At 26.5% G+C, this 13,670-nt stretch overlaps 2 protein-coding genes across 2 annotated transcripts; one reads left to right on the forward strand and one right to left on the reverse strand.

Moving 5' to 3' along the window:
* Nucleotides 1-4,266: 4,266 nt before the first annotated feature.
* Nucleotides 4,267-10,778, reverse strand: LOC105365731 (thioredoxin domain-containing protein 11). The gene is made up of 13 exons (XM_011503968.1): nt 10,743-10,778; nt 9,968-10,311; nt 9,687-9,897; nt 9,325-9,558; nt 9,022-9,225; nt 8,668-8,865; nt 8,180-8,351; nt 7,583-7,817; nt 7,007-7,316; nt 6,501-6,728; nt 6,041-6,234; nt 4,854-5,208; nt 4,267-4,487 (listed from the first exon to the last, which is right to left on the reverse strand). The coding sequence occupies exons 2-13, from the start codon at nt 10,213-10,215 to the stop codon at nt 4,359-4,361; spliced, it is 2,718 nt and encodes a 905-aa protein (XP_011502270.1). The 5' UTR covers nt 10,216-10,311; nt 10,743-10,778; the 3' UTR covers nt 4,267-4,358.
* An 876-nt stretch (nt 10,779-11,654) lies between these two features.
* PIG-Q (phosphatidylinositol glycan anchor biosynthesis class Q) lies at nt 11,655-13,613 on the forward strand. The gene is made up of 5 exons (XM_011498956.1): nt 11,655-12,449; nt 12,535-12,815; nt 12,891-13,083; nt 13,161-13,275; nt 13,338-13,613. The coding sequence occupies exons 1-5, from the start codon at nt 11,655-11,657 to the stop codon at nt 13,526-13,528; spliced, it is 1,575 nt and encodes a 524-aa protein (XP_011497258.1). The 3' UTR covers nt 13,529-13,613.
* The last annotated feature ends 57 nt before the right edge of the window (nt 13,614-13,670 follow it).

The raw sequence follows: 13,670 nt of genomic DNA on the forward strand, positions 1-13,670 counted from the left end.
TGAATTTCCATTCAAAAATAATTAATTGATTGAAATTAGCATTTAATTTGTACTTATGATATTGATAATAATTGCAAGCTGCTCGTATCAAATAAAAAGTAACAATTACTCTTGGCGTTTATAATCTATAATTGTTTTTCATTCAACAAATGATGCACGTTTAGAAATTAAATTGCAAAAATTTATTTCAATGTATATAAAATAATCATTCTTTTTATTAGTGTGAATATTACGTTTAATACATTAGGTAAAGAAAAACATTTACATATAAATTTTAATCTTAAATAATGATAATATAATTTCTGTGAAAATATGATAATTGTTGCCCTTAGGGTAATAGGGAATGCGAACATTTTAAGTGATTATACGTCAACACTGGTGAAGTTTACATTTGAACACTAATAATAAATCATAATTTGTCAATTAAATTTTAACTAACAATATTAAATATTTTGAAATCTAAAATTAAACTTTTTTAAAAACTCGGAATAATCAAAGATTATGTATTTGTAAAATTACGTATGCATAAGAAAATATACATAATTGATTATCGTTCATACACACACATGCACGCGCACGCATAACCACACTATCGACAATATTATTTTTTTGTACAAATTTTTATAAAACTTGTAAATTTTGAAAATTTAGACATGAATATTATTTATATATAGAAATTTCTCTCATCCATTGTAACATTAATAATAAAGAGTCGATATTATGTGTTGTATGATTAAAAATTGAATTAAAATAAAGCAAAATATCTAAAGAAAAATGAGCATTGATCGACTTTTTTTATTCAAAAAATTAAAGTGCTTGCAGCTATTATAAAAACTTGGCATTCATCATAAGTAAACTTATCACGCTCACTTTGTTTGGTCTATTTTTGATGAGAGAAAAAGCTTTGAGGTTGACCCATTATTACGTCAGATCGGTTAAATTCCAGTATTGCAATAGAAAGTGACTCATCGAAATGCCTTAGCGCGATAAAAAGTACCCGAAGTTAAATCGAGCGACGATGAAATTTACGTACCGGGGCTCAAGAGTTAAACAATGTCAATAAGCGAGAATAGAGAGGCAAAGGCTGTACAGCAGCGCGCGCGCGCGCACACACTATTATCAGCGTTGCGGATGACACTCGCGTGACGCTCGTCGCCGTCGGCGCCGCGTCCAGAAATAGTAAAACCACACCCGGCGTCGCGTCGCTCGCATCTCGTCATCGGTCCGAGTGTGCCTATCTCGCCTGGGAAAAACGTGAATAATGCCACTCCCACGCGCCCGAGGCGCTGCTCCGGCCGAGATACCCGAGCAACCGAGGCCGCTGATAGTGTTTCCGATCTCGTTCGCTCCCGATCGGAGTGAACGCTTTTCTTTTATAATCTTCGCAAGCGTCGCGAATTCTAAAAGCGGACGAGGGGTTAAAGTCTTGCCGAATATGGAAGGACTTCGTATGCGAGTACTTTCCAATATTTCAAAGCTCTTTCGAGAGCTTTTGCTTGCTGCCTACTTGAGCCCGCGACTTTATCCGAATTTCATAAATCATTATATAGCAAAAATATTTAGCAGCTAATTGTCAAAGTAAAATTTTTGATTTCTTAAATTCCAGCCTGTAAAAGTTTTCGAATTAATGTTTATTTTGTAATGTATTTTATCATTTTTATGGGTACTTAAAATTCATAATTGTCTTGTTTTAAGAGACACGAAGTAACTCTCCCGTTATATTAAATTGTATTAAATTTTAAGAAATTCTTTTTCAACAGTGTAATTGTGTTCGAATAAAGTATAACGGTGACATATATATTAATGAAGACAACGTGCTTCAGTATGAAATAACATCTTCTAAACTTATTTTAATGATAAATGATATGATTACAACTTTATAATAAAATCATGAATTCAAACACTTTTTAAACGCAGTTCTATTTTTATTAATTTGTTATACACTGCATCTTTCAATGTTTTATATGTCGCATTGCTGCAATAGTAGCAATTACGTTGTTTATATATATATATATATATATATATATATATATATATATATATATATAGCGGGATTGATTAATAATATATTGAACATTAGTTGTAGATAAAACAAACAAATTTTCAATTCGAAGTAAATAATTTTACACAATACAACAATTTATAGATAACAAGTGTTTTCTATTTTTTCTGATTAAAGATTTACTTTGAATCGAGTATAAATTAATATATTTTTTTTATAAGTACTAGCGATTAGTATTGGTTTTTTCATAATTGGCATTAAGTTTTTTAAATAATTCCAAATATACAAAGAAAAGGTGAATTTGAATATAAAAATTTAAAAATTCCTACTTCATAAATATGAAAATACATATAAATGAATTACTCTAATGTGCAAATAAATTAATGTTATTTTGCAATAGTTGACATTTTCTCAAATTTGAATTTATGCTAAATGAATCGACTATAATTTTTGTAATTTGTTTGCATTTCAAACAGAAATACTTAAAAAAAAAAAACAAAATAACGATAAATCGTTTAACAATAAAAATTAGCTATACTTGTATATATGAGTGTATGTATGTGTACGCAGTCGCACGTGTAACATTATATAGTTTTCAACAAGAATTATACATAATTTATTCGTAGACAAGGTAAGCTTTTACGAAATGTACGCCTATTTCAAACAGCTGAATGTATTACTTTATAATAATATTATATATTGATAAATTCTGTTTCAGCATATTTTAACATTAAAAATTTTTAAACAACCAAAGTATAAAACGTAAGTTTAAGGCTAGAATTTTTACTTAGAATATTTACTGCGTACATTCGGAAATGCAATTCTGATCTAACCATTGGCTCCCTCTCTATCACCTCCCACCATAATTTTATATACACACGCTCTTACGCATCCTCTCATTCATTAGTTTTCTCTTGGCATGTATGCACTTACGCACTCACACATATCCACGCATATGCGAGCAATTCGCGCTCATGCGAATATCATCGGTGTGTTAAAAGGAACAAGGAAACAGAAAGTGATACGAGATTATATGAGGCTTCGCCGAACGTGGCGTTAGAATTGTTTAACGGCTCAATGACTAACGAACAAAGGCAACGATGGCTAAGTTTTTTAATTTTTTTTTAATTTTTAATTTAATTTAATTTTTTAATTTAAACTAAGGCTCTTTAATGAAAATGATATAGAAACATTATAATAAGAGCTTCGCTAATAAATTGTTTGTACCTTCAAGAATTTTGATCTTCTATTTGTATGCCAGCACAAAGATTAAAGATCCCATCTTGCTTGGATCTCAGATTAATATCGTACCTACAAGATTTTATTATATTCGAACGACTCGATATTGAAGAAAGAAATGTAAAAGAAGGTATTAATTCGAGACATTTTAAGACAAGTTGTTCTCTTTTATGAAATGTTTAATTTTATAAAACAGTAGTTTCCGATATTAGTTGAATAATTTTAAATATTTGTACTCAACAGTTTAAAATTTCAATTATTTTTCCTATGTTTAAATTACAATAATAATAATAATAATAATAACAATAATTAATAATTAATAATAATAAAAAAAAAAATAATAATAATTAAGAAATTATTAAAATAATCGAATTCATTATATATAAATCATTGGTCAAATGTAATGAAAATTGCTAAAAGCTTACTAATTAATATCGTCTTTTGTTGTCTCTTCATCAATGATATGATTAAACATTTTTTTAATATTTAGTAACTACTTATATTTTATAAAATTTAATATAATTCTTACTTTATTTTATTTTCATTTACTTGATCTTTTAATTTATAAAATTACTTAGAAATTATCACTCTAAAAAATCATGAAATGCATGAAATTTCCTTTCATTAATGTATTTTTTACATTTTTCTTTAATTTTACTAACAAAATCATAAAATTTTAAAATTTTACAAAATATTTGCTCCTTTTAATAAAAGAGGAGTGAAATATGTTTTTTATACGTACGAATAATCAAAACAATCAAAATTATGGTCCTCTAATAATTTGAAAATCTGGAATTGAACTACTTTGGTCCAAGTTCTTCTATATTCTTTCTTAATTGTAAGTTTTAAAATGTACTCACTATACAATTTAATATTAACAGTAGTTTGTGATTTTATTAAAATAACATAATTATTTAGACTCGAATATTATTTAATATTACTTTAAAAATGCAGTTTTAAACTCAATTACTCAATTCAGCTGAGTATATATTTTAAATATATAATTTTTATATAATTAATTGCCCACATATAAATAAAAATAGTTAATTTACATAAATTTCATGCATAATAAATGCAATTTTTCAATTCCTTTCAGGAAATTACAAAATGGATAGTATCACGAACCGTTCTGTTCTACCTTATTTCTTGCAGATTTTAGAGAGGGATTTTTTAATATGCTATCGTCGCGCCAAAGATTTGCCAATTTTACATAAAACTTTTTAAATTTTTTTCTCAGCATCTGTACCTATAAACACATAAAAAGAATAATAATTTATGAAAAGCATTTTTAAAAAACAGTTAAAACAGTTGAAAATAGGCTATAAATTTACATTAAATTTTAATATTGAATTAATAAAATATAAAATATAAAACATAATATTATACAATTAATTTTTTTATCAATGTTTTTAAAATGTTTAACGACAATTTCGGTTCATTAGAAAATTGCAAGCGATTAATAATCATTAAATTTCATTTACATTTATAATTCAATCTATATGACAATAATCTATTGAATCTTTTTTAATAATAATGTTAATGCCAATAATTCTCTCTATGAACTACAGCAATTGTAATGAAAAACAATTGTTTTAATTTAGAAGTTCGATACCTTTTCCTTTTCCTTCACTAGGTTACTCGTATTGCTGAGCACAAGATGAAGCTCCCTTACATGCTGGAGTTTTAGCAACAAAATGCGTTTACGTGCATCAAAGATATGCCGAACGCTTTTAGTGGTTCTTGTGCGACGCAACCATCTGAAGTCACGTAGATGGTCTTCGAGGATGTCCAGGCATAAGGAGCGGACGCGCGATAAACACGAGGTAGGCGAGTGCTCGATACCGGATGCGCACACATTAATCAACGCCTCAATATGTGACTCTTCATCGAGATTTGCGAGAACGAAGCTCAGGAGATTACCCACCGAGACCGGTAATGTCCATGGAAATAGCGTACTGTCTTCTTTTCTGCAATAAAAGAAGTAACCATTATTATTATGACTTGATAATTAATTATTTCGATTTGCGAAGCTTATGAAAAACTAATCCAGGTTTTTTCTCTATTATTTATTTATTTGTTTATTTATTTATTTTATATGTTTATTATTATATGTTGATTATAATCGTGAAATTTGAAGATTACAAAATGAAAATTAAAAAATTTTAAATATAAAATTTTATGATTATTTAGATATAATAATACCGTAAATATTAAGTTATATTAGTATTAATATTAAGTTATATTAGTAGATAGTAATTATATTAGTATTTACTATATATTATATTAATCAATTATATTTATGTTTATAAAAGTGATAAATAATTGTGCATACAGAAAAATATATAATTATTTATTACAATGAACAATTATGGCTTTATAAAAGCAGATTGATCATTTTTATTTATTAATTTTTTTATTATTTTTATAATATTTCGTGATTATTTAGAAAAAGTATTTTAAACGGTTGTTTCATTTTATAAATTTATGTATCTCGTTTGTATTTTATGGCATGTTTACATACGATATTATTTTTAATTATAAGATGATACTTTTAAGATTTGTTTACGAGATTTGCAACATATTTATTTATTAATGATTTTGACATTAAGTAAATAATATTCACCACTTGATTTAATGTAGGTATAGTTTATTAAGAACTTCGTTTACCTCTACTAGTTCATACAAATTTTGACATAATTCAACTGTTAATTATATTATATAAAGATAAAGAAAAGTAAAAGGATTTTATAAGAACAATATTACAAGCATGTAATAAGTTCGAACTTGAAAATTTTTTACCTTTTAGCAGGAAAGAACAATATAGATGGATATCGATTCATTGTATATTCCCAAGGTAGATCATTATTATCACCATCAATGCGAACAAATTCTAAATGATCCATCATTGATAGGTAATGTGCCACCGTTAAATATACATATGTAACTACACTACAAAAGGCGCAATATGACGAGTGATACATAATAACAACATCCTGTGCAAAAAAACATTTGAATGATCAATTATTATTATTTTAATAATAATACTAATAATAATATTAATAATATAGAAAGCAATTAAATTAATTAAATGGTGAAAGAAATATATTCAATTAAATTTTGAATCAGTAATTCATAGGTATATTATATATATTCAAATGTTAAATTTTTATTTGCACTCGTTACAAGAAAGTAAATGATTTATAACAATATGCAAGAAAGTAAATAGATTAAATAATAAAAAGCTATTGCATATACAAACCTTATCTGGATTAAGAACAATATTTAAAAAGGTATCTGTAGAGAGTTCTGGAACACAAATTTTGGACTTCTCTTTGCACTTTGCGTGTTGCTTTGTTAACGTATTTACAAGGTGCTTTCTATTTTTAGAACGCATTGTCCTTCTTAGATAACCATTTGTATAATTATTTATGAAGCGCACAAGTGCATTTCTACTGAATTCTTCTTCCATAACAAATTGACTTTCATCCTACCAAAATTATTAATAAAAACTCATTAAATGTTATCATACAATAGAATAAACGATCGGCATATTATAATAACCTAATGATAATAATGATATTGGATTGTTTTAAACTATCGCTTTAAAATTATTTCATAATAAAATTCAATTAATAAGTTCTTATTCAATGATCAAAGATTTTCAATTCGTGACTGATAGTGTGAAGAGATTCAATTGTCAAAGATAATCTTCAATTGCTTATTTAGTAAATAGATATAAATCATTATATCAATGTAATAGCTCACATCGGGATCTAAAATTATAGCAGACGTCTTATCGGTGATGTTGGCTAGATTAATGCCAAGACTCTCAGCAAAATAGAAGTACTGTAAGCTATCGATGGCAACAAGTGCCAGAGTCTTGTTGATTTTACAGATCAATTCAGTGAGTTTTAGTTCCACGTTACTCTCGTCATCGGGGTCTCTGGGAAAGACCGGATGATGATAATTATAACCGGCCAAATATTTTTTACAATCATTTTTATAAAATGCCTTTTTGACTGCTGAAGCAGATTGGGAGTCGATTTCTTCATTCAATTTTACGCTTGAATCACAGCTGAAATAATTATTTTGACATTTGTTATACCTTTATAATAATCTTGCGTCCTTTTATTAAAAAAAAACAAAAATACAGTAAACTATTCGTATGGCTAAACCTTCACATGACTAATATATTAACTCCCAGTATATATAAGAAAATAATTTAATGATAATAAATAATGCGAATGAAAAAATTAGAATTAAATTTTACTTTGAATATTTCCATGTTTATACTTGGTTGGTTTACTGTTTAATTTATTTAGGAAATGAAGGCAACGTTACCTGTCGTCTGAACAGTGGCCATTGAAATTGGATTCCTTACTCGTGGAAACGTACAGGTCGTTAAAATATTCCTTGAGACCGAAGATATCGAGGTTACGACAGGCAGCACTTGGGGCCACGCAAACATTCTCGAGGCCATCAATTCGATTTGTGCACAGTATGCCCTTATTCGTCGGTGTTCCTGAACAACAGTGTGGGGTCTTGATTGTCCACTTATGTAACGTTGCATCGTGATCTAGAGGAATTGTCAATCAAATAATTAAATGTACTCTCAAGACTTGACTTGGTGTAGTTTTTGACACACACTTATACACATTTCTTTCTTTATTATATTGATTATGATTAACAGAGTATTTGGTTTATTATATAGTACAATTAGAATTGAAACTGTACATAACTGTACAAATTTAGAATATCATTAAATCAGAACAAGGAATTAAACTAATTTTTGTAACACTACATGAATTATAATTAAAGATAATAATAGTAAAAATTATAAATGTAGAAATAAATTTTTTAAATCTCTATGCTGAACAATTAATTCTTAACAGATTGTTGTAGTATAGAGTAAAATTAAATATTAAATAATTATCTGACCACTTAATATGCTTTCTTTGATCTTTTCCTTTTCAAGCATAGTTATGCATCGTTTTCGTTTTTCAATAGCTTTGGAGGCAGCGTCTAAACGACTTTGGCGTAAACGGACAACTATGTCTTCTATTTGAAAATTTCCAAAGCAATCATAGTATTGTAATCCTATTTCTTTTAACTGAAAACAAATAATAAACGGTCTACAGTACAATAGTATACATTAATATACAATAAAATAGTATATATTGATAATTTAACTGTTTAGATTATTAGATTTTGATATTTAATACAAAAGTCTTTTTTTTTTTAAATTAAATCGATAAATTTAAAAGTATGTTTAAATTTTATAATTCTATTATATAATTAATTATCAAAAAACGAATATTTCACCATTGTTTTATACTTAAAATTATACATAAGCAAACAAATTATAACAGTTTTTCTTCTTTTGAAAGTTAATTGAATGTAAATAAGAAATAAAAAATGTAATTTACCAAATTGTAATTATCATTTGCAAAATGTAAGGGATTCCTTGGTGTAAATAGAAATAGAACAGGTCCATCCCATAAGTATTGAGCAAACGTGAACGATTTACTACCTGGAGGTTGTATCCAAGTAACAACACTATGGACAACATTGTTAATCCAATTAAATAAAACTTCAGCTGTCCAATCATTACCTTCGGGATAAAACTGAAAATTAAAAATTCAAATTAAAACATTATAAATTACTTGGAGTACTAAGTGATGTTAAGCTATTAAAGAAGGTAATATACGTATTTTACAAAATATTGATTATTTTTTAAATAAAAATAAATTGACAAATAAATCAGAAAAAAAAAGTATTACTAAAGTTTCATTCCACATTAATAAGCTAGCCGAAGGGAAATGTGTAATTCCATGCTTTTTAGCAGTATTTGGACTTGTTATAGCAACAAATACTATTTCTCCATTAGGATCTCTCTCAAGAGTTCTTAGAGCTGTCCTATAGAATTCTCTATAACCAGGTGTCTTGGTTAAACCAGCAAAATTAAAATATCCAATCATAACAGCCTATAAAAAATAAAATGATGTATCATTAGTTTTTACTACAATTGTTTGACTAAAATTTTACTGATTTATTCAAAATTAAAAGGTACTAATATTTCTTACATCGTATGATTTTAAGAGCTCCATTAGTTGCACATTACTAGTGATTCTAGTTATTGGATTCATAAAAGAATGAATAAAGCGTATCATGTAAGCAGCACTTTTAATACCTTTATACTGAATACCAGATTCTCTTGAAGGATATATCATCAATACTGGATAACTCTGTATAATTTTATTATATTGAGTTCTGCATTCAGAACCTGGATGCCAACAATTAATAGCAGCAAAAAATACCTGGCAATAATTTTATGATTTAAATATTAATTTTTTATTAATTTAGTTTACTCATATCCATTTTTTGCAATTATTTTATATACAACAATACACTAGTTGAAGCCTATAATTTTTTTGATAAATCTTACTTGTGAATGATAGTACCAAGCAGCATTTTCAAATTCCTGTTTTATAGCTTGGCATTCGGCATCCCATGGAGCATAATACATCACAAAACTAAAGTCTGAATCTCGCACTCTATCGATTAAAGCACTTAAATGTCCTTTATAAAAATCTAGAATTATAGAACTTTCATTGAAAAAAGGTCTTGCAATTGGTGGCTTTGAAATTCTTGGTGGTCTACAAAATGCAATATAAATATATAAAAGATTTGCAAAAATTCTTTTGTCTACAGAAAATAGAAGCTCACAGGGTATGTAAGACGGCCAATGATGTAAAGGCCAATGCAAGACAAAAATATATAGTTTCTCTGGCATACATAAACATTTTGCAAGATAATTTGGTTTTGATATTGGGCTTTTCACTATCGATTTGAACCTCTATCTTTTTGTCAAAACTCTTTTGTAACTGACTGACAGACTCGCATTGCTGTAACTCCTCTGCATCATTTAATGTATCTGTTGACTCATTTGATTCTCGGCCATCTTTGTTGAACATTATCAGCCAACAGAGATTTCAGACCCATTCAATAAAGAAGTTCATAATCTACTCATCAAAGTCTCATAATGTCTCCTAGTTTATACCTCATTGTCTCTGTATATTAAATCAATTATTGTACAATAAATTCATTATTGTTGATTTACTAAAAAACTTATTAAGTTTATTTTTATTTGAGCTCATTTAACTAATCTACATTTTATTAAAAAGAATGAAAAAATCTTAAAACTACTTATATTTTAATAATTTAGTAGAAACATGATTTTTAATGAAATTGACCATTATATTTTAATTATAGGATAATAAAAAAGAGAGTAATTAAATATAATGCACATTTATAATTCCACATAGAATTAAATAAATTCAATAAAAGTTTATCAAATTATAAAAGAATATAAAATCCATTATGAATTCTTTAGATATAATCTGTGCCAATTAATGTACAATAGAACATTAGCATAACACAAGTAAAATATATATTTTAAATTAATCATTAGGGGAAATAGTGGAATAGCATAAATAGTTACCTAATCATACGGAAAATGTACAATTTTTTAAACAAATTTTGATCTTCCTTTCGTTCAATGCAAAATAAAATTTTAACTTCTCTTTCTTATAATTTGATTAATGATAAAGCGACGACAATAACGAGAAACACCGGGTGACACGTATTGGCATACGTGGATATTTTTGGTTGTAACCTCATGCCATGTGTCTTTGTCTATCAGTTTATATCAGCTTATCGCGTAGAGTGGAGTATTAAACAGCTGATCACTTTTTTGTGGTTATGTTACCAACAGGAATGAAATTTTTATCAATTCAAGATAAACATTGTTAATTAAAATAGACTTTATGTCATAGATTAAAAATAAGTTAGTATAGTAAACAAAATTATAAAAAAATTGTTTAAATAAAAATAAAATGAATAATTATATAATACGTATCGGATGGACATAAAATTGAATTTATATACATTGTATATTTTTATTTATCATATTTATTTGTTAGTTTCAGTTTTTCTTCAAATTGTTTCAATTAGAAGCACAATTTCGAAAAATTTGGCAATAGTATAGCACTTAGAATGAAGTTTGATATTTGTTGAAAACTAGGAAAAATTTTTTCAAAATACTTATTGATGACTTGATAATAAAATATATATTTCATATTATAATCTAATTTATAATACTTTAGGATTAAACGTCTATGTTAAAAATATTTTATAATGAATATATATATATATATTAAATATATTCGTGTACAATAAATGTAAAATGAATATTTATACATTATATTAAATTATAATAAAAATCATTTAATATTTTTGGAGATAGTTTTAAGAATATTTTTTTATTTGCTATCAAAATATTTTTATACACAGCTAGTTAAAATATAAAAATAACATTGATATCAATTCTTTTATTTTTTAGATTTAAGAAATAATGAAGACATTAATTATTTTTATACCAGAAAAATTTTATATGAAGCAACCAGGATATATATATGGTAATGTTGTACATGACAATGATAAAGATATTAGCAAGTTTTATGTTCTTGGTTTAACGAAACTAAATAAAAGTAATACTGAATCTAGTAATACCCTTGTAACTCTTGGTTATTTTTATGGAACTGAAATTAAGAACGAATACTGTGATAAAAAACTTCCAAACTGGATAGAATTATATGTTTTATCTTACTATAATTTAAATTATGAGTATGGTATATGCAATATTATGATACAAAATCAGAAAATACTTCCATTTGGTTGTCATACAGTCATTATATTATATGACAAGTGTTCTATATTAAGAGCAGAATTATATATTGACAAAAGTCTACAAGATAATTTTTCAGAATTAAGGACTATTCTCAATAAAGAGTCTATACAAAGAAATCATGATAAATTGCAGATTGACTGGTTTGCACGTATTAAAAACTCAATTTTCATTATAGTTGTGCTTACTTTTCTTTATCCTACAACCTGGATTTATAGAATTACTAGTAAAATCAGTCCCATTTTAAAGTATTCATCTTTAGGCTTGCACATAATGTCTTGGCTTAAAACTGCCCAATGGACTTTATCAACACTTTTAGAAGGGAAAAGATTTACATTAAAGATAATTAACTATATTATAGCTGTGATTATAGATATCTTATTAGGTCTTTTATTATTAAAATTACTTCTTAATTTTCTTAGTGATTCTTCTCCGTCTGAAGTATTACTTTTTTATGCTGAGGTAAGATTTTAATTATTTTAATTATACTGTTTATGGTATTATAATTTATGTAATAAACATTAGTAAATAATTTATGTAATTTTAGAAAGTGGTAGAATCTTTAAAAGAACTTGTAAATTGGCTTATGGGATCACCAGCTGGTTTAAAGTTAAATCATTCTTTCAACAACATACTTGGAAAATTTTTTCTTTATCATATTCATCTTTGGTCATCTTTTCTTATAGTTTCAAAGCCACTGATGGAATTAGCTTTTGAAGTTCTTTTATTCATTGGTAGATTAGGTATTACTTTTCAAATTTCTATCATTGCTGATCTCTTTGCTCTTATAAGTTTTCATACTTATTGCATTTACATTTATGCTGCAAGGTAAAAAAATCTTTTGTTTAATTTTTATTTACCATTATTATTGAGATCTTGAATTAATCTTTTAATTTTTAACAGGTTGTTTAATATACAAATTAGTGGACTAATAGCACTTTTTCGTTTGTTTCTTGGGAAAAAAAAAAATCCTTTAAGAAAAAGAGTTGATTCTTGTCGATATCAACCGGATCAGCTATTTGTTGGTACTCTACTCTTTACAATTCTTTTATTTTTAATGCCAACTACATGGGTTTATTACATTGTTTTCACAACAGTAAATCATTTTTGCATAATAAATTTGAATCACATAAATTATCTCCTTATTTTATGCTTTTTAACATATTTTCACAGCTTAGACTTACAATGATTGGTCTTGATGGTTTTTTAACAAGATTAAAATTTTATATGCAAATTATACCTATCTATGGCTTTCTTCGATGGCTGTTTTGCACTGCTGATGCAACTGGTAATCTTTTATCTTATGTACACTCTATATTTAGTTTTTATCAATCAACTAAATTCTCTTAGGTTCAATTGGAATTAAATTAATGAATAGGCAAGCTAAAGGGCCAATAATGTTGAAAACAAAAACTATTATTGCACCTTGGAGTGAGACTTGGAAAAAATCAATTCCTGATACTATTAATATTCATCCACCTATAGAATGGAGTAAAATAGCCAGTAATATATTTTGGGGACAATTACTTTATCCGTTCTAATAAGTATTTATAATTATATTAATTTATTTTTTAAGTAACTCCATTATATTAAATAAAAATTACCTTACATCAAATGTTTGATGAGCTGAAGTTTAAATTATATTAATACAACTTTGTTTTAATATAAAGAATTAAAAAACAG

The sequence above is a fragment of the Ceratosolen solmsi genome, unplaced genomic scaffold (assembly GCF_000503995.2).
Source record: "Ceratosolen solmsi marchali unplaced genomic scaffold, CerSol_1.0 scaffold10, whole genome shotgun sequence".
NCBI classification, from domain to species: domain Eukaryota; kingdom Metazoa; phylum Arthropoda; class Insecta; order Hymenoptera; family Agaonidae; genus Ceratosolen; species Ceratosolen solmsi.